Source organism: Urocitellus parryii, chromosome 6, assembly GCF_045843805.1.
Source record: "Urocitellus parryii isolate mUroPar1 chromosome 6, mUroPar1.hap1, whole genome shotgun sequence".
NCBI lineage: Eukaryota > Metazoa > Chordata > Mammalia > Rodentia > Sciuridae > Urocitellus > Urocitellus parryii.
This window is the reverse complement of record NC_135536.1, coordinates 78,190,025-78,212,345: the sequence shown is the minus strand read 5'-3', so window position 1 is coordinate 78,212,345 and position 22,321 is coordinate 78,190,025. Positions and strand designations below refer to the sequence as shown.

At 32.1% G+C, this 22,321-nt stretch overlaps 2 protein-coding genes across 2 annotated transcripts in view; one reads left to right on the top strand and one right to left on the bottom strand.

The window, feature by feature from the left end:
* Gpr137c (G protein-coupled receptor 137C) overlaps positions 1–5,671 on the top strand; it is a 46,094-nt gene extending 40,423 nt beyond the window's left edge. Inside the window, exons 4-7 of the mRNA XM_026411032.2 lie at positions 2,763–2,912; positions 4,094–4,219; positions 4,389–4,507; positions 5,494–5,671. Coding sequence (XP_026266817.2) covers positions 2,763–2,912; positions 4,094–4,219; positions 4,389–4,507; positions 5,494–5,671 — 573 coding nt within the window. The remainder of the gene's footprint in view (positions 1–2,762; positions 2,913–4,093; positions 4,220–4,388; positions 4,508–5,493) is intronic.
* A 3,420-nt stretch (positions 5,672–9,091) lies between these two features.
* Ero1a (endoplasmic reticulum oxidoreductase 1 alpha) overlaps positions 9,092–22,321 on the bottom strand; it is a 45,367-nt gene continuing 32,137 nt past the window's right edge. Inside the window, exons 10-16 of the mRNA XM_026411031.1 lie at positions 19,962–19,988; positions 19,751–19,843; positions 18,267–18,513; positions 17,763–17,832; positions 13,978–14,064; positions 13,751–13,884; positions 9,092–12,165 (exon numbers count right to left, since the gene is read on the bottom strand). Coding sequence (XP_026266816.1) covers positions 12,105–12,165; positions 13,751–13,884; positions 13,978–14,064; positions 17,763–17,832; positions 18,267–18,513; positions 19,751–19,843; positions 19,962–19,988 — 719 coding nt within the window. The 3' untranslated portion in view covers positions 9,092–12,104. The remainder of the gene's footprint in view (positions 12,166–13,750; positions 13,885–13,977; positions 14,065–17,762; positions 17,833–18,266; positions 18,514–19,750; positions 19,844–19,961; positions 19,989–22,321) is intronic.

Sequence of the window (22,321 nt, the reverse complement as noted above, 5' to 3'; positions counted from 1 at the left end):
CTTAAAAACGTGGAGAGAACAAAACCTGCAAGAGTTCACCTTCTGAGATTCCATTTACATGAAGTTCTAGGTAGCTTGAGCTAAGCCATAGAATAGAAGGAGGGGAGTGTTTATACCTGGGGCATTGACTGATGCGAAGGGGTATACAGGAACTTTGGGTATCCATGATACTGTTATGTATTTGGGTAGAGATTGGGGTTACACAGGTGCTGAAGCCTTATTTTTCATTTTGTAATCCTGTATTTTGCAGGATGAATCTTATTTCATTTTTTAAATCTGTGAGTTTCTTTCATTGTTTTACATATGTAATTTAGCTACCGGTTGTTTTGTTTTATTCAATGATTCTTTGTTTTCTTACAACCTTTTAAAAAAGTTTTCATTAGTATTTACAAGTTTAAGCAGAGTGTCTCTATAGTATAACATATCCTTTCAAGCCATCTTATTTCTCAATGTAGTGAATATAAACTTCTTATGGTTATTTTAGGTAATTCTTATAGAATTCTGTTTTCTTGTTCTTGCTACCTTACTCTTCTTTAATAGCATAGTAATATTTCAAATTTTTTTTTTAGTTTTCGATGGATATTTATTTATTTATTTATTTATTTATTTATTTATGGTGCTGAGACTCGAACCCAGTGTTTCACATGTTAGGCAAGCCACTAAGCCACAACCCCAGACCAAATAGCATAGTACTTTTAAAACTACACCTGAGCAGAGAGTAGTGGTATGCATGTGTAGTCCCAGATATCAGAAGGCCTGGGCAGCATAGCAAGACCCTCATCTCAAAAAAAAAAATCTGGATTGGTTTTAGATTAACTTTTTTTGTTGTTAACATTTATTGTTGGGCTGGGGATGTGGCTCAAGTGGTAGCGCGCTCGCCTGGCATGCGTGCGGCCCGGGTTCGATCCTCAGCACCACATACCAACAAAGATGTTGTGTCCGCCGAGAACTAAAAAATAAATATTAAAAATTCTCTCTCTCTCTCTCCCTCTCCCTCTCTCTCACTCTCTCTTTAAAAAAAAAAAAAATTTATTGTTTCAGATTTATGGAAGTGAATGGGCTCAAAGAAGATACTATCTCAACATCTTTCAAATGTATAAAATGTACATCTAAAATGTATAAAAATATATTATAAAGGAAATTACTTTCTAAAATTTTTAAATAATTTTTAGTTGTAGATGGACACAATACCTTTATTTTGTTTATTTATTTTTATGTGGTGCTGAGGATCAAACCCAGTGCTTCACACCTGTGAGGCAAGTGCTCTATTGCTGAGCCAAATTCCCCAGCCCCAGGAAGTCATTTTTGATAATAATTCTCAACAATGTTAGCCCCAGTATACCCCTCTAGTAGTAAGAGTTTCATAACTGTTTCTGTCCTGAAGTTAATAATGTCTAACCTTCTGCACATATAAAATTCAACATAATTACTCTAGTTGTAAGATAAGAAAGAAAAGGTAATCAATAAATATGTCAATTATAAATTTGGGGCATGATATACTAGTCAGATGTTTGTATCTAGACATAGAAACCATGAAGGGGCCAGTTGCAAATGCAGAATGTTACAAGGTATTTTGCTTTGGTCACATACACCAAGTAGTATTGCTGTCAATGTCATGATTTTTTGAAACATTTGAACAACTCTTCATAAAATTCTGAACAAAACAAAGTGCAAATTTCCCTCTATTTACACATTATATGTTTTTTTCTGGAAATTATTGCATATGTTTATGCAAACATAAAACTTTGTTTATATGTAAAACCGAGTTAAATTCAGCCCAGATAATTATAAACAGTTCTTAATCTTCATGAATATCCAGGAAGATATTTGAAAGTTACAAGATGAGGGAACAATTCTTCTATGTGGAAGACGCCCCTGCGAATTTCAGGTCATATAGCATTCCTGGATCTTGTGTCCGAAATATCATAATCACTCCTTAATCTCAAGACAATCAAAATATAAAATCGCAAACACCATACAGGGATCTCTTTGAAAATGGTGTCATTTCTCAGAATTCTTTTAATGCATAAGATAAAATATATAGAATTACAAAGGAAACCAATTGTACTGAAATAAAAACCCCAAGTTAAGAATCCCTGCAAAAGGTGATATGTACACTCTTTTCCAATGTACATACTACTGTTGAGAACCACTAAGTTATAAGGGCTTTCTATATTTGGAAAAATGGTGAAAATTATGGGCTTAAAATGTATATAACATTTTAAAAAGTACATTTTGAAAGTACATTTGAGTGCCTCAATCACTTTATCATCCGCATAATGGCAAAATAGAAAACTAACATACACTCTCTAATGGACTGGAATAAATAGCTGAGGAACTGACTCTCTCTCCTACTTTGTAGCAGAAATTAAGTGTACCAAATGGACTGATGCTTCTATTTTCCATTCATTTCTCATGACTAAACTATCTGATTAGCATTACTTAAAGTTCAGATCTTTTGCCAATTTGTCTATTCATATGTTACTTAAGGGAATAGGTAACCTTGGCAGAACAAAATCTTCCTCCAGCTGCCATTTGGCAAGTTGGCGAAGAACTTACACACATTAGCTTACACATATTAAACACAACATGTAATTCTAGGAATAGGAATTGTAAAGCAAGATATCAAGAATTTATTTCAATAGGCACCCACTCAGTGCTTTCTAGGAGTGCTTTGTAAGAGGTGACCATACGGCTGTGGACAAATAGCTTGTGATGACTAATGTGCAGAACATCATGATGATGAATTTTGTTTCTTTTAGGGTATGTCTCTGTGCCAGACAGTCGTCGTAGGCTCTGTAGTCATTCTTCTCTACTCATCCAGAGCTTGTTATAATTTGGTGGTGATCACCATATCTCAGGATACATTAGAAAGTCCTTTTAATTATGGCTGGGATAATCTTTCAGATAAGGTAAGTATCTACCACATATTGCCAATCTTCCATTAGTATAATTGGTAATTAAATTAGCCTTAGCTAGGAGAAGATTTTAGTGTTTGTCATATGCACACGTTTATAGAATCTCTGTGTTTAAATATCCTAATTTTCATGGGACTTAAGCTCTTTCTTCAGAAAGAACTTTCAAAGGAGTATTTCCTTTATTTTTGTAAATAATAATAGTAACATAAGCCTGAAAATCATAAACCTAATTTACCTTTTTAAAAGGATGATGTTTAAATAACACTACATAAATTAATCATCTGTAGTTAGCCAATGGGCATATCTTTAATTTTTTGGATGAAATTAACTCTTCCTTCCCAAGAATTCCATATAATTAATATTGGCTTTGTTTTAGATGTGTAAATAGTGAGTTTCTTTAAAATATAGCATTACCCATCTTACTAGAAAGCATTCATATTTCCTTAGGTGTCCAGATATTTACTGTAGTAATTGCCAGTACACTAGCTATACATATTCAACTTCCCAACATTCTCCATCCCCTTCCTGAAAGTGCAGTTTGACATAAGTATATGTCATATCTTTTTATTAATTTAACTTTGTACTGAATTTGAGGCAACCTAGAAATATCATGTTTATTTTATCTTTCCAGGGAGAAGGAATTTTCACATGTGGTTCTATGTGGCAGATTCTCTTCACTCCTTTTCCCATTTCCCTCTCTCAACATCTAGTAGAAAAGAAACAAATTCATTATGTAGATTAGGCACGAAAGCATATTTTAAGTAGCAGCTGAGCTGAGTGACTTAACATGTTACATTTCTGTACAGGTCTAACTCAGGGTGAGTGCTATTGTGCCAGCAGAGCAGCTAGAATAATAGTCCCTTTTAAGCAACTCTCTTCAGACTATGAGGCCTAAAATTAGGTCATTCCTTGTTATCCAAAGATTAAAATTATTTTCATAAACTGATGCATTGAACAAATTAACAGCTTTTATTCTACTTAACATCAAAGCATTTTTATGTCCCGTAAAGGAAAAAGTATTGTTAATAAACCACAAAATATGGAAAATTTTAGAGTTTATATGCTTGTAATTGATGCATTTTAACTTAACCCAACCTGAAATGAGGCAATTATATAGAGTGATTGCTTATACGTAAAACAGGTATTAAAATGGTTCTGCCATGTTCTATTTACAGGCTCATGTAGAAGATGTAAGTGGAGAAGACTATATAGTATTTGGAATGGTCCTCTTTCTGTGGGAACACGTGCCAGCCTGGTCAGTGGTACTGTTTTTCCGAGCACAGAGATTAAGCCAGAATTTGGTATGATATCCTACTACCCGCCCCCCCACTGCTTGTTTCCTTATTTTTTAAAAATATAGAACACATATTGATTTCCTATTTTTAGCAAAGTTTTAGACTAAAAGTCTTTATAGATTCTAGCCTCTTTTCCTAGTTAAATAGCATGTACTATCTAATACTTTATTCACAGGCACCTGCTGGCATGATAAACAGTCACAGTTATAGTTCCAGAGCTTACTTTTTTGACAATCCAAGACGATATGATAGTGATGATGACTTGCCAAGACTGGGAAGTTCAAGAGAAGGAAGGTAGATGTGACAAAAATAACTTATTCTGAATTTAATATCAAAATAGCTTGAAAGAATGAATCTAAGCTTTAGCCCAAATATTAGAAAGGTGATGTAATGAAATATGTCAATAAATATGTAATACTGAAGCTTAAAGCAGTAGATGTCTAACCCAGGTGGTATCTGCCCTATAAAGAACTACCATCGGACTCAAAGCCTATATATTACCTTAGTTTGAGAAATGCACTGGGGACAAAATGTGTTTCATTTCATTTTCAGGACCCTTGTTTCAGAGCTGGGGGGAGGAGGAGGGGTGTGAGCAGGGAAGGAATGCTGTTGTACTGATTACATATCTGTTTCTATATTCCTAGTGCTGTTCCAAATCCACAAAGAAACATTAGATAACTTTGGGAAGTTTAGGTGCCTGAGGAAATTTTCCTATGCCCTCTTGTTCCAAAACTACTGCAAGTTTTTAACTAGTGTACTCTTAGCTCTGTATCAGGGCAAAGAGAAAACCTAATGCACACCTTCATAATTCTTTGAACTTGATATAACATTTTGGGTAATGCTAACTTCATTTGGATAAGTTCCTTGAACGCAGTTTTTTGAGCCTATATTTTCATTTGTAAATAGGGAAGAAAATAGAACCTAGCTCAAAGGATTGTAGTGAAGGATGAGTGTATGTGTGTTTGTATACATACATATATGTCTTAGAATAGAGCCTAGAATAAAATAAGTACTATATTATTATTAATCATAGTAAGTTAATAAGTGCTACCAGTTCTGAGAGGCGTGTATTCATTATTTTGTAATATAATGTGATACAGATCAAAGATTCCAGATACGTCATTGGATTTTATAAAATATCATGGTTATTTTCAAAGAACCTTTCAGCATATTTGATACTGTCATGAAATTCATTGAAAATGTTAAAACTGCCAACGTGACTTCTCACATACTGATCATAGTCCATTGGCTTCTTTGCCTTTTTTGTTGTTTGTTTGCAGTTTATCAAATTCGCAAAGCTTGGGCTGGTATGGCACCATGACTGGGTGTGGCAGCAACACTTACACAGTCACTCCCCACCTGAATGGACCTGTGACAGATACGGCTCCTTTGCTTTTTACTTGTAGTAATTTAGATATGAGCAATCACCATAGCTTATATGTAACACCACAAAACTGATAGCATTACCAAATTGTGATTCTTGAATTGTTTTTCATGAATATGTATATTTGACGTGTTTAAATTCCATCTACATGAACATTCCATTATCTGTTGCAACTGAAAACAAAATCTGGAAACCTGGCTGTGTTTGGTGGAGAACACAAGCTGTTACTTTTGACCTCTGCTTAGTAAAATTAAATAAAATGGAAAGTTTGGAGTAGGAGAAAAGATAAATTAGATTTTTAAGGCCTCCAAACATCCTGATTTTGGAACACCAACTGCATATTAGCATATTTGCACTTTTATCTCTGTTCTGAAAGAGTACATTGCAGTCCCCAATGCCAGTGTTCACACTGGAATATTATGTACACCAAATTGGAAGGCACGTTTTCTACGAAAATCAAAGCCTATATATTTTGTGGTGTACTCTGTGGAATCTTTACCCAATTACAATTTTATGGTGTGAACAGTGCACAGTTTAGGCATAAAAATACATTATTCATTTTAAAATCCACTAAATATATGTAATCATTGAAGACAGTTCTTTTAAGCATGAACTTAAAATACCAATTGAGATTATTCAAACAATCATTTTAAACAACTAATAGTATAATCCTTTACAGTAATGACCAGCAATGTTGTTTGGAAAGCCACAGTAATTTCTTCAAGAAGAAAATATACCAGTGAAAATTGTGTGGCTATTTTGATTAGAATTGGTCAAGTGATTATTTTGTACAATTAAGATATATATGTAGTAGTTTAAGCATGATTCTTCAAGAAAGCAATAGTGATTTTTGCATAGGGAGATTTTGGTAGAAACTTCTTGGGACTAAACAAGTTTACAGATGCATTTAAGAATTGTTCATAAAATATGCATTCTAAAACAAATGTTTTCAAAAGCATCAACAAAATAGCTGATCTTACCTATTGAATCAGGATTGTCCTCAGGTAAATTCAATCATGATACATTATTGCAGTGAACTTAAGTGCAATACTTTGTAAGACATATAATTCCTTCTTTAGTTTTTACATTTTTATACATTGTATATGGTTTAAAAACTAAATTGAATTCAAATTAATTTCAGCACTATACTAAATGAGCAAACTTAACATAAAAGTATGAATTAAGTATGTATAAAACCAGAGGTTAACAACATTTGAATATTTTAGAATTACATTAAAACTGTATTGAATGACCAACCCCAAGTCTAAAAATATTACATATGGTAGGCTAAGACAATACAGAATTTTAAAATGCACTTTCTACCAGTGTCTATATGGAAAGTAGATGCTGAATACCTCAAGAAGCCAAGGGAACAGACAACAGGGAAGTTGTTACAACATGCTTAAAGATGATTATATACAATTGACTTCTGATCTTTTTCTTCAGAATTGGAACTAATACAACTGTCATTTTTCTTCTTCTTTGATTAGAACATTGTTTCATTTCTACTCCTATTTAAAAAATCTTTCAGCTTTTTAATAACTGATATAGTGACTTCACAAAAGTTTAACAGTAGGTAAAACTCTTAAGGAAAAAATTAAATTGTTAATACTTTTTATCTTTTGGGAGACTAGTACAAAGCCAAACAAATTTCCTCTTTTTATGATACAAAGGACTTTAAATTCAGTAGGTGTGCTGCCAAATCAAGCATGAAAGGACTTTAAATTCAACTGGATGCATACTAATAAATGTTACTTGGTATTTGTTTATAAATTCTCTTATACTCAAATTATTTAAAATTTTATAGTAAAAAAGTTAACCTTGGTATTAAGATGACAACAAAATAGTATATTTTTACCACATCCTCAGTTCCTAGATTTCAGAATGTCAACTATTTATTTTGCTGATAATGTTAGGTATCTAAATATCTACAGCTATCTGAAAAGATCTGTGTTGTCTTTGTTAAGCCTCAAGTTCAAAGTGATAAAATAATTTTTTTCCTATATCAAAGTTCCTATTTGACCAGGTAAACAATGATTAGTTTAATTTTTTCGCAAATAAAATATATTTGGTTCTTTTAGCTGCATTAGTTGATTATATCAAATTTGAAATTTATAAGTTTATCCTGTTTTCACAGACTAGGATACCTAAATTCTTGCATTTGTCTCCCGATATACATCTCCTACAATATATCACCAAAGACGAAGAAAGATCTGGCCCAATTTTTGCTTAAAAATTCCAAAGCACTAGGAGCACTTTAAGTTTGGTCTCGAAAGAAGGAGTTGTTTATAAAATCAAAGGGCTACCGATTCCCTGTTCATCCTGCACTGAAGCACATAATGACAATTTCAAACCTTTCTTTTGTATTCATTAATTAGAAAAATGAATTTCATTGCTTAAATGTGTAATTCTACAGTGACTAGCAATATTTGTTATCATTTCATTTGGATGGTCATTAATTTTGAATCTCTTACCACTCATTGTAGTTGGTTGTAGTTTTATGGAAGATGTAATTTATAGCTAAAGTGGCTTTTTTATGCATAGCTGCCTTTTTTATTGTTTAATAGTGTTTCTCAGCTATATAATCAGTTTCAAACTGGTTATAAAAATATAGCTGTGGCCAATGAATGTATTGATTTTTCGTTTCACTAAATTGTAACAAAACATTACTATTAAAAATAAAAAGTGTTTGTGCTTTTATTTAGGGGTCTGGTCATCTTCTTTTTTTTTTTATTAGAGCTTTATGGTTGGGGGTATGGTTTTCTTAATCCTCCTTAATCTCTCTTATACTGAGTTTCTATCAGAGGATAAAAATCTTATAGTGTTATCATAGAAAAGAAAAAATATTAAGAATTACAAATGACAGCTTTCTTCAAGTGATCTCACAATTACTTGCATCTGAATCTTATGTTACTTAGTATTATACACCAATTTGATATGAAGTGTCATATACTCTAAAATGCCAATGTTATTAGGTATTATGTATTTAAGCTAAAAAAAATCCTTATGTAAACTAATTTATAACACTTCTCTTTCCCCCTTAGCATCGTAAACAGGAATCAATTTGTTTAAACCATAATCCCAGCTATCTTTCATTATTCAAGAAATTCCTCGGTGATGGTGCCTTTTCCTTTGAGAGTTCTCTGCCTGTCCCCAGACTAGACCCCCTTTCATGGGCCACCAAAAACCATACCTGGGCTGGAGCTGGAGCTCAGTGGTAGAGCACTTGCCTCACACATGTGAGGCACTGGGTTCAATCCTCAGCACCACATAAAAATAAATGAATAAATAGAAATATTGTGTCCATCTACAACTAAAAGAATTAAGAGAAAAAAAAACACACCCAATCTCATATTGAACTTCAGTTTTATTGGCCCCCTAAATTCTATGAATCCTTGGAAGTCTACTGATCCTTGCTGTAGAGTGAAGTGAGTAGAGGTATTTGGAATGAAGGTATGACCTCTCATATGATAAATTTGTCACTTTAAAAGCAATTTATTCAACAAACATTTATTAAATGTTCATATGCCAAAAACTATGCCATGGAGATGCCAAAATGAATAAAGTTCCTTTTCCTGCCCTTGAGGAGCTCACATTCTAGTAAAGGAGACTTTTAAAAATAAAAACAATACAGTACAGTAAGTGATACAGTAGAGGTAGGCTATAATTACAGTGGTGACACAATAGGAAGTTAGATGACGCTCCCTGAATACAGCAAGGGAAAGTCATAGAAGGAATGCTTATGCTGAGCCTGCAGGGATACATGGAAATTTCCAGGTGGGGAAGGATGGCTAGGACACTTGATGCAAAGAATATAGCTTTCACCAAGGTGTAGAGACCCAGCTACTTGCGGTATCTGAAGAACTACAAGTCTGGAAGTAGGTTTTTCAGCACATTAGGTGGAAAGACACAGGAGAGGAATTTGTACACCAAATAAAGGACTTCGGCTTTCTCCAGAAAGTTCATGAACTCAATGAAGGGTGTAAAGCAGACAGTAAAATTGTCAGAATGCTCCCAGAAAGCCTAACTGATAACACTGTAGAGCAACAAAGAGAAGACAAACTGGTTATAAGGAGACATGTTCACATAGTCCTTCGGGTAATAGCAATGAAACGGGAAGAGTGATGCATCAGAAAGGAGGAAGAAAAACAGTAGGAGAAAGTAGAGAAGAGGAATGAGGCAAGAAGACTTAGAAGATGATGGTTCTGAAATTAACCAAAGTAAGGAAAACAAAGAGTAGGGAGAATAAAAAGTGCTTAAACAAACACACAGGTGACCGTAGGACAATCAAGTGAACTGCAGTAAGCAAACATATGGAGAAGTTTGAGCTAAAGGTAAGGATTTAGCAATCATTGAATTGGTATTACCCAAGAGTAGGAAGTGGTATAGTGATAAAGAGACCAAGAATGAAAGTCTGAGGAATTACATTTTGGGAATAAATTAAGAGGCCAAAAAAGAGGGGTCCAAGAGCAAGTAAAATGAGGAACCCAAAGAGCAGAAATTTTTAAAGGAAGTTATCATCAGTAGTGTCAAACATGGGGGGAAAAGCCAAATAAAAATAGTTTTATGTGCCCCCTCACCCTGAAAAAAGAAAGAAAAGAAATAGTTTGCGAACTGAACTATGGATTTAGAATTAGGATTTTAGACCTCACGGGAAGCGACTGAGAAGAACTAGGGCCAAATGCCAGATTTTAGTTAAGAGGTTAGGCAGACATAGGAAAGTGATGGTTTCAAAACTTAACTGGCTGTTGGAAAAGGTGTGGGGGGAGGAGCATAAGATGAGAAAAAAGTTTATACACAAATTTAATATTTAAGCCCATCTACCATATTTTCAGAGATGAGAAAGATCCTTAAATATTTATATATGGAGATCACTTCATAGTCCTTTGAGTTGCCAAAATAATTGACTTAATTAGTGGGTTAATGTTTTCTTTTCCTGCCTTATTCAGAGAAAATGGGGGGAGAGGGTGGAAGAAGGAAAACAGAACACATATTTTTTAACTTAATTCAGTGAACATTCAAAATATACCGAATACATATTCATACATTAATTTAACAAATATTTATTGGATACCAATTATGGGCTTGGCATTGTACCTGGCCTTAGGGTCATAGAAAAGAAAAAATATACAGTGTAAACCCTGCTTTACTAATAACATCAACATGTTATCCCTGCTAAGATTTATAGAAAGTGGGCACATAATTTTGAGGTATACAATTTCTTTTCCCCCACAATTATCATATGACATTAATTCCTAAGCTCCTTCAAGTATTTTTTCACTGAAGAGCTTCCACTAATGAAAATCTCCCAAATTACAGTTCACTTTTGGGGAGGCAAAGGAAATGAAGCTCATGTATAAAAAATAGAAACTGTATACTCTATGACTAAACAGATTAAAAAATAAAAAGGTAACAAAACTTTAGATTATAATTAATAATAATTCCTTATTTTAAGGCTTTCAGATTTGGGGACCTGGGGCTTCTTTTTCTAAGAAAATCAATTTTAGAAAATCATTCAGTATTACACACTAAAGTATTTGGGGTTAGAAGGACAAGATGCCTGTAAGTGACTTTCAAATGAGGAAGAATAGCATTTGTGAATATCTACACAGAGAGTATCAAAGACAAAGCAAATGTGAACAGTTGGCAAATCTGGGTAAAAGAATGTACTATTTTTGAAACTTTTCTGTAAATTTGAAATTATATAAAAATAAAAAGTTTTCCCCAAATTTACTTTTAGGGAAAGTATTATGAGAATAAATATATAATCTATTCAATTTTTCACAATGCTTAGAAATCTCCTATGCTTTTGCCTTGTTATTGTACTTTTTACATACCAAACAATCCAATCAAATAGAAATATAACTCTCAACATGATTTATTTCATACCAAAGTATCTTAGGGTTTCCAAATAAAACACAGGACTCCCAGTTAAATTTGAATTTCGAATAAATAATGAATAATTTTTAGTTAAGTATGTCCCAAATAAGATATGCAACATACTTATATTTAAAATAAAACTAGCTGTTGACCTGAAATTCAAATCCAACTGAGAATTCTGTATTTTTATTTGTTAAATCTGGCAACCCTAAATGTATTTAAAAATTCTAGACTATTATGGGCGATTCATGAAACTCATTACATTTTCTTATTAAATGCTTATCACATTGCCAGTTTTATTTTTGTTACATCTTCTTAAACAGAATTGAGAGACTTAAAACATCATTCACCTAGTTTTATCATCTGTGAATCTGATAATCCTGTTTTATTCAATATTAAACTTTAAATTTGTACCACATTATCAAAGTATTACTTTTACTCACAATAATATTAAACATAGACTTAGCACAATTAAAAAAAATCACTTAAAACAATATAATTCTCCTTTACAAAAGCAGCTTTATATAAAATGTTTGGCTTAAGACTGTCCTTGCTTTTATGCCTTTGAATGAAATTCCACTCTTTGGCCTCCATAGTCCAGAAATACGTATATTCAACTCGTTTTCCTTAATGAATATTTTGTAACAAGTTCCTGAAGTTTTCTAATTCTTTCACACTTGTAGAAATTCTGTAATCAAAAAATATTAACTCAGAAACCATTTTAGAAAAATTTGCTCTGTAAAAGTTATTCTCTTTACATTTTTAAGAGTATAGAAAAATTTTAATTTATTTCAATAAAGCAAAAGGTGCATAAACCATTTAATCTATTTTGATGTACTTCAGTTCTTAATTTGACATAATAAAACTGAAATAATATTATCCAGAAATTACTTTTAATTTAATTAAAGCAAAAAAATACATAATTATGGAGTACACAAGTATCAAAATACTTAAGTACTTTAAGTATTCAAAACTACATTCATTACTTAATATTAAAGTAATAAAGTACACAAGTATTTGTATAAAAAACATAAGTATTAAAATACTAAAGTATTTTAAGTATTCATAAATATATTCATATGCTTAATATTAAAGTACATAGTATAAAGTATATAAATGAAGATATATTAAAATATTTTAAATATGTACAAGTATACAAATACTTAAAAATAACATGCTATTATTTATTAAATGTTCAAAGCTTTCAGTCTATAAAGAGTAAGGATAGTAAATGTATGAACAAGTTGTTCTCACAATTTTTACAAAATGTGAAATTTGTTTCTTATTATTTTTTTTGTGTGTGCATGCACATGTGTATTCCTTATGTCAATAAAACTCTGTTAATCCAGCACGATAAAAATAGCAGAATACTCAGTGGAAATAACTGTCAAGCTCCTGGCACTTGAGAAATAATACTAAAGGTCAATTATTTCAAACCTCAAATATTAAATCATATTTCTTAAGTAAAGAAACAGTCCTTTAAAAATGTTCATTTTGGGGGTTGGGCTTTTAGCTCTGTGATAGAGTACTTGCCTAGCATGCACAAGGCCCTGGGTCCAAACTCCAGTACCACACATACATACACACAAAATGTTAATTTTTACAAATCTCAGCATTCTTTACATGATAAGCTAGAAGAAAATGCATTTACACTTAATTTTTTATGTCTGTTCCTTATTTCATGGTTTTCCTGCTATCATTTTGATAAAAAAATAATTATTTTAAAAAGAATCATTAATCAATAGAATAAAGGGATCAAGGAAGGAAAAGGGAAAGTACAGGGATAGAGACTGATCAAATTATGGTATGTGCATGTATAATGTGGCACAATGAATCCCACTTTACATATAATTATAATGCACCAATAAAGGAAAAAATTATTAACCTTTTTATATAATAGTGAATTCACAGAGAAACTTACATATATGCCTATATTAAACAACATACAATTTTTCAATGATCTGAAGAAAAATAATTAGACAGCACACAAAAAAACACTTTTAAACAATTAGAAAAACTGTACAAATTCAAAAAGATGAATACTGAAATCTAATCAGTAAATTAATCATGAATATAAGACTCAACAGATGGAAATAAACAATCTGTGATTGTGTGTATCTACATTCTTGAAGTATTTCATAAGATCATATAATTCTGTAACAAGACAATTTCACTGAAAGGATATTCCTTATGTAGTTTTATCTGAGAGTAGACATGTTGCATTATTAGACTTACTTGGCTAGCAGAAACAATTTTAGTACATTCAAACTAACCTTCCAAATGCATTGAATAATGATACTATTTCTTGTCTGGTTAGATGGAATTCATAACTGGGTCCACTTTCTGGCATATTTGCTATCAATTTCTCAGAAAACAAGATCTTCAGAGCAGTCCCCAAACCCTGAGTCTATAATAGAAATAAAGAAAAGAATAAATAAACTACGAAATTTTTTGTGGAAAAGATAAAAATGAGAAGTAGAACTAAACAAGAATTACCTACCTGAAGTTTTCCCCACAGTCGACATTTAAAACAACCAACACAATCCATGATTCTTGAAATATTTCTAAAATGCAGTCTAAAGTCCTCCTAAAAACAATTTACCAAAATTTTATTAAGATGTAATATATGGTCAACTAATACGTATTTTCTAAGTGCTTTCTATGTGTCTAACACTGGTCAAGGTACTACAGGATACCTAAAACATTCATTGAACATCTCCTACACACTAGAATTTTACATATACACTCTTATTAATGTTCACCACAACTCCAAAAGTAAATGTTATTATAATCTACCCCTAATGAATTAACAAGATTCAAAAAAGTTAGATACTTTGCCTAAATTCCCACATCTAGTATGTAACAAACTTAGAATCCAAGCCTGCCTGACTCCAAAATGATATGCAAAAATATGAAAAGTAACTTGCTTGATGTGACTTGTTATATGCGATTATTAACTGTGTGTCAATATGTGGTAGGGGAAGATATTAGAAGGTACCATTTACCAAAAAGAGGGAGGGAGGGTTAGAAGAAAACTTTGGTTTCACAAAAGTTAAATTACAGCCCTTCTTTCAGGTATTAATTAGGTAAAACAATCAGATATTTTATTATTATTAATGTCAACATTATTAGTAATATGCAAAATATAATGAATATCCATGGACCTACCACCAAGTTTTAGAAAGAAACCATTTCAAGTACAATTGAAACTCCCTATGTATCTCTCAAAAGAATATATCCCACCCAGTATTACCATGCTGAATTCAGTGTTTACTATTACCTTTATGTTTTTATGCATATGTATATATCCATGAACATTAGATTATTATATTGTTTACAATGTGGCAACATGCACCCAGCTTATCCAAAAGTAGCATATGTTCTTAAGGAATAAAAAATTAAAGAAGGGAAGCCCAAGAACACATCTTTCTTTTACTCCAGGGGGAATTATTAATTGATCCTCCAAGTGACTCTCTCTGTCCTGTCTTAGACTGGAATCCCTCAGAATTTTAAAACTTTTGAAAACTGTCATACAATTCAGATAGAACATCTATTATTCCAGTTGATCTATAATTTAGAAAGCATACAGTATTTTTCTTTACATAATGTAATAAACCATACACTGGCTCAACAAGATGAGAACAGGACTATATATCTAAAACTAGGAATAAATCAAAGATTGGCATCAACTGTATTCAGAGCAGACCTCAAATTGCTCTGGACACAAACTTTTCCCACTTGCTTTATTCAGCTGGAAACCAAAACAGCTATAATATGTAAATAATTTTTACTAAGATCCCAGATCTTGTATCTCTATTTAGTACAAAGCCCAAATTATTGTTACTATATATTAAAATATTCTCAATCTTTTGTTTCTGTGTCTGTTCAATAAAAGCTAATCCTAATTTTAAACACACTTTTAGGAATAACTAACCAATAAAATTACTCTAGATAGATTTCATGATTTAAGGTTTCCCTTAAACTAGTGTTTTGACCATAACTTAGGGCACTCATTGTTGCTTAGAGTGGCTAAATAAATATTATAAAATTAAAAGCAAGCACATGAAATAGCATGAATCTTCTACATAGGTAAACTTAATACACTAGAACCAAATTAATAAGACGAGAAACTGACTAGTCCAGAATAGGAGAAAATCATTGAGCATTCCACCAAAAAAAAAAAAAATCACATTTAACAATTTGAGACTATACCAAAGTTATCTCAGATTGGAAAAAAATAGGATCCTTAAATAACCTAAATCACTTCAGTTTCCCCTTGCTCAGGCATACAGTTTTAGGTCATTGTTTTCAACCACAGTCATTTGACAGAATGATCAAATATGATATGGTTACAGGCTGTGATTTATACTCAGTGGCACCAACTGCCCAATTCTTGCCCAAATTCTCAAATGTTTTATAAGCCTTCAAATGAGACCATGTTGTTTTTTGAACACTATATAACTCCATTTCATGCAAGTTGTCTATTTCTAGCCACACATTGATAGAGTATAAAGAAGTCACAATGAGATTATTTGAAATGAATTAAAAATATGAGTATTTAAATCCAAGTTTACCAGAAACTACTTTTTTAAAGTAAATATATGATAATAACATGATAACATGTTTTCCTGTTTTTTTTTATTTTTCATTGCTATAAAAGATTCAGAAAAATTCTCTTAGCAAGGACTCTCTACATAAACCTCACAAGACATAAAAGCTGAGTGTTTTGGAGTTTTGAGCAAATTAAAACATTGTGAGAAATATTTCTAATTTGCACAATCTAAAAAGAGCTGATGCCAAAACACTCTCCAATAAGCCAGCAAGTGAACTAAAAATAAAGAACATATTGAAAATAGTAAGAAAAAAAGAAATCTTATTGCAGCATCTTCCCCCTCACTTTCAAGTTCCTGGAAGCTGTTTGGGAGGTTATATAATCACTGAAGTATGTTTTTGTAGCAAGAATGCTTTAAGTAGGAGATAGATGGGAGGTCAAGAATAACTATTATCTAACGGGAAAAAAAAACAAGTGCAAAAAGTACTTTCTTTGCTAACTGCATAAAATCAGTTTCTGTCATCATGGAAAGAAAGAATAAGAAATGGGAAGATGGTTATAAATATTCTGGTGAAATCAGATTGAACGCAGTGGTTCTAAGGGCCACCTGCCTTTGCTTACCAGTAGCTTTGTAGAAAGAATAGTAACATAATTTCTTTTAATCCCCCAAATATTTTGAAGATCCTTTGGGGGTAGGAGCTATCTATCTCTTTGATGACAGAAATCACATAGTGTTTAATAAATCTCTGTACATCTTCCTAGTAATATTTTACATTTGTGGTTTTTTGAGGCAAATACATACTCAGAAATGGTCTTGCCTAAGGTTGTTCCCCTGCTAAGAAGCAAGACAATGACCAGACCCCATTTTGTGGGGTGTCATATCTATCCTTTCCACAACAGATGCTGGTATCACTACGTCTGCCTTTAACTTCCAGTAAATAAGATAAAGGACAACATATCACGATGTGCCTGTTCTCCCTGAAGACAATCTTCTAATTTAACCAATACCATTTTAGAAATGTCTGCAGCAAAAGATAAAATTAATACTGCCAGACTAATACTGCCACTCAGGCTCTGGATCCCTTCCCTGTAATTTATACCCTCCATTTAATACATAAGACCATCAATGTAAAAGCCATTTGTAAAGTATACAGAGATACACATCTTCCCCCTTTGTTATTCTGAACATAATAAAAATGAGATCTCAACTCAGACTTGCCTGTAGAATTCCTTTTATTAAGGGAAAGGAAAAACTATGACTCCAATTTTTCTTGTATTTCAGAATGTGTATCAGGATTTACCATTAGTATAAATAAATGTATTTATTTTTTAAAATTGACAAATCCTAATTAGATATTCTTATGGGGTATAATATGACATTTTGATAAATGTTTACAAGGTGAAATGGTTAAATCAGGCTCATTAACAAATCCATTACCCACATATTTATTTGGGTGTGTTGAAAATATTTAAAATTACTTTCATCAATTTTTAAAATATACATTATTTACTATAGTTGCCATTGTGTGCAACAGATCACTGAAGATTCTTCCTCATGACTGAAACTTTGTACCCTTTGATCAACATTGTCTGTTTCTTCATCTATTTCCCTCCCAGCTTTGATAAACATCATTTTACTCTTTACCTCTATAAGTAATACATAAGTTCATGTTCATACTTGCATGCTAATCAGTTTTTAATCTAATAATTAAGTTAAACTATAAAATAATTACCTTTAGTTTGTGTGCTTCTTTTTTATCCCCAGCAAAAAATGAATTCTCATCAAAATGCAAAGGAAATGACCTGCATTTTAAAATAGAGACTATTCACTTTATGTATTCTCAATATTAAAGGTATTGCTAATATAGTATTTTACCAGTCAGCAATAAATAATTAAAATAGAGTAGAAAACAAAGTAAAACCAACACTCTGATGCAAACAAATTCTTATGCTCAAATCTATACAATATAAAAGTTTGGTCCCAAATGCAATCTGTCCAACTAAATATAAAAATAAAGCAAGAATCAAGTAATAAAATAATGTCTCTTAAAACTAAAAATGTTTGGTTTTTAGTACACAGATCAACACAAAAACAAAAACTAAATTCTAAAAGACCAATGGGCAAGAATGGTTTTTAATTATTTTAAAAATAGTTTCACTTTCTTTAGATAAATGTTTAAGCATTTAACTTTGGCTATCACTTATTACTCTTGTATTAATGCAAAGCTGTAATTTACTTGATTTCGTGAAGTATTTCCAGAAGTAACATTTTGTTTTCTGCATCCTGAATTTTATTTCCAGTGAAGAGTTGAAAATCTGGGCGCTCAAAGAATGGCAACACTTTAGACAAAGCCCTTAATTCTATCAAGTACAGAAAATACAGGTTCTTAAGCCTTCTTGGACCTTCTCCTTCAGTCAAAATTCCATCAAACCGCTGTTGAAACTCTGTAATGTTGTGTCCCCATTTCTTTTCCAACCAGGTATCTGGGAAGTAAGAAGAATTACATAGTAAAAACTGAATTTTATAATTTTATAATTAATTTCTACTTTAATTACAGAAGTTAATTTCATTTTGTATTTTAAAATACATAATGAGGGCTGGGGGTGTAGCTCAGTGGAACACTGCTTGCATGAATGAAGCCTTGGGTTAGATACCCAGCACCACAATAGACAAAAAACAAACAAACAAATAAAACACTAAAATATATAATAGATAAAACCAAGAAAACTGTTTTTTCATAATTTAGCCTTTAAGCTTTCTATATTGGTATTTTATCTTCTAGAATGTATCCTTACAACTAAAATGAATATAATTTTTACCAAAAAAGCAGGTTTTAATAAAAAAAATAAAATTTCTGCATGTAAAGATATTCATAAGGGCTGGGGTTGTGGCTCAGTGGTAGAGTGCTTGCCTAGCATGTGTGAGGCACTGGGTTCAATTCTCAGTACCACATATAAGTAAATAAAATAAAGGTCCATCAACAACTAAAAAAAAATTTTTAAATTCATAAAACTGAAATATATAAAAGTGACCATCTGAAGTTACCAATGAGTTTGAAGAGCTGTTTCAAAAAAAGTTACGATATTTTGTTTCTAAGAAGTAAAATCCTTTAACTCCAGAATATGCTATTGATGAAAACCAACCATTGTCTCATTTTCCAACCACATCCCTAAAGAATAAAGACCCGCATGACATTCCTTACCTCTGAAAACTAGCATACAAATAAAAAGGTGCTGATATAATAATATTTAACAAATAACAGAATGTGCTATTAGGAGCTGTTTTAATTCCCAGAACAAAGAATATTTCTAAAATGACGTGTATAATTTTGAGCAGCTTCTTAAAAGAAGGTGAAGAAAGTTAATGTGCTGAACTGCATCCATAATTCCCACATTCCTGAGTACTACAAATTAAAAATGGATTTTTACTGCTTAATATTTCATCAGGCAAAATATCAGGAACTTTTTGAGAGTACCTGAAAATAATATGTTGCCACTGCTGGGTATGGTGGCACACGCCTGTAATACCAGCAGCTTGGGAGGCTGAGGCAGGAGGATCTTGAGTTCAAAGCAACCTCAGCAAAAGCTAGGCGCTAAGCAACTCAGTGAGACCTTGTCTCTAAATAAAATATAAAATAGGGCTGAGGATGTGGCTCAGTTGTCAAGTGCCCTGGTTCAATCCCTGGTACCAAAAGAAAAAAAAAACATAAATATAACATACCTTGTAAAAGATATCTCGCACTCAAATGTACATTAATGCTTGCATGGAGGCCAGATATGAGTCTGTAGAATGCCCTTTTTTCTACACAAAGACCTAAAAATAAAATCAGTGATTTGCAAATAAAATTTCATATGTGAGTCTTGTGACTATAAAAATTAATTTCATGACTGTAACAATGAGGGGGGGGGGGAATCATTTAAATTTATTTTACCTTCTAGCCAACTGTAAAAAGCATTCTCTGAAATTAAAAGAAAAATAAATTACAAGATTGTAAAAATACCAAAATACAATTTTTCAATTTTTAAAGCATTATACCAAACTTATGGCAAACACTGTTTTAAAAATTGTTCAACCTAAACCAAATCTTATTTGCAATTTTTTCAAAGGAAGAAGAGAAGTTCTTGATATGGATTCAGTTAAGTACTATTCTACTGCTCAGAATCTAAAAGATTTTAGTATTACCTTAGGTAGCCCCAGTCTCATAACTTTCTGAATAAAGAGTTCATATGATGTCAAAATACAGAATTCAAATAGTAAATCTATCAAAAATTGGAAAATACCTAGCTTAAATAACAATTCATGCTATGAAAATTATTGTTAGAAAAATTAAAATTATAAAATCATATTCAGTTTAATATTTGTATAGAGTGGATGACATTATGTTCCATTTGTCTTCATAACTCCAAAAAGCAAAATGCAAACAGCAAACTAGGTTAAATGTATGTTACAAACACAACAAAGGTATAATGTCCTAAATGTATAAAAATCTCATAAACTGAATAAAATATTAAAATGTGGCTGAGGTGTAGCTCAGTGGTAGAGCACTTGCCTAGCATGTGTGGGGCACTGGGTTCAATTCTCAACACCACATATAAGTAAATAAAATAAAGGTCCATTGACAACTAAAAATATATATATTTAAGAAAAAAATGCTAAAATGCCATTAAAGAGGGTACAGAAGATGAATAGGGACAGGAAAAAACACAAATGGTAACAGACAAAAATTGATGTTTTACCAGTAATAAAAAATTCAAATTAAAAGCTCTACCACTTTTCCTATCAAATCAGTAAATATAAAAATATGATAAAACAATGCTGACAAAGGTGAAAAAATAACACATAAATATATTTATATGTTACAAGTAAAGTAGGTACATATATATGGAGAAATATATAGAAAGTAGCAAAATGTTAATAGAAAAGCAGTGTGAAGTAGTAGCCAAGAACACAGTCCCTGGAGCCAAACTTCTTGATTTGAATCCTAACTGCTACTTGTAAGTCACATGATTTTAGCCAGACTGCTTCTGAACCTCTCTGAGACTCATTTTCCTCATCAATAAAATGGGGATAGAAATATACCTCCTAGGATTGTTGAAAGAATTAAATGAAATTATATTTATTTATTGCTTAAAAGAGTGCCTCTCAAGTAGTTACCATTATTACTTTGTAGCTGTGGGATTATAAGTAATTCATTTTTTTATGAAATTTTTCTTTTTTTCAACCATGAATTAGGGGGCTAGGGATAATACTGCTTGGGACCTAGCCTTCCAATGACATTTTCAGTTCAGTTCAGTTTTATAATCCCAAAATAGCTATTCTCAATTTGACCTGACTGTGGTCTAGTTCAACATGCACCTAATATGACAGTTGTCAGTAATAATATTTGACATTAGGCCAAAATCAATTTGGCATTTTATAAACGAGATAGTTTCTCTAAGAACTGCTCCCACAGGTTAGTGATCTTTTCTTTGATAACAAGAGACAGATAAGTATTGGAAAAGCAAAGTAGCCTTCTCTACTGTAGCTTGACTATAGCACCGAACTATATTAATCCCCGAGGTAGAATAAGGTTACTCATAATTGAAAATCACCTCCACTACTAACAAATGAGAGGCAACTTAAGAAAAAAATAACATTACTGCTAAAAATTTCTCATTCAAACAATTCAGTTCAGATTTAGCATTTCATTTAGCTGCTACAGTTATTATAACATAAAGTACAATGATACAATAGCAATGTTATCAGACTTTATTGTCCTGTTATTTAGACATAAAGCATAAGTAATTCATAAAACCATGTTCAGAAGATACAAGACTTTGAGGAAGAGAAATGTGATACTTTGTATTTTAGCAGTTTCATTTAGATGAGCTAAAACTAAGCACTGATTCAGTCTTTTCATATCATTAAGCATGTGTTTTTAAAACAAAATGATTTTCAAAAAGACAAACTGAACCTAAAATAGGTTAAAATTCTTAGCATTACTATTAACTTAGACTTGGCAAGAGCATAAGCCCTAGATGCCAGCTCTGGAATCAATATTCCAATCATGTCCAGGACCTTCCTATATGATACCAGTAGCAGATCCCAGACTTCAACCAAAGAGGAAGAAGTCTTCCCTGCCAGAGTATGTGTGTGGAAGGGTGGGGGCATGGAAGAGGAGAGGGTCGACAGCCCAGTAAATGGCAGCTGGGCTGTTGGGCTGAGGAGGAAAGGCATGCTGAGCACAGACACAGCAGTTACTGTCCTAACCTGCGCTTTCACCTCCAGAATTTTAGATAAAGAAATAAAAAT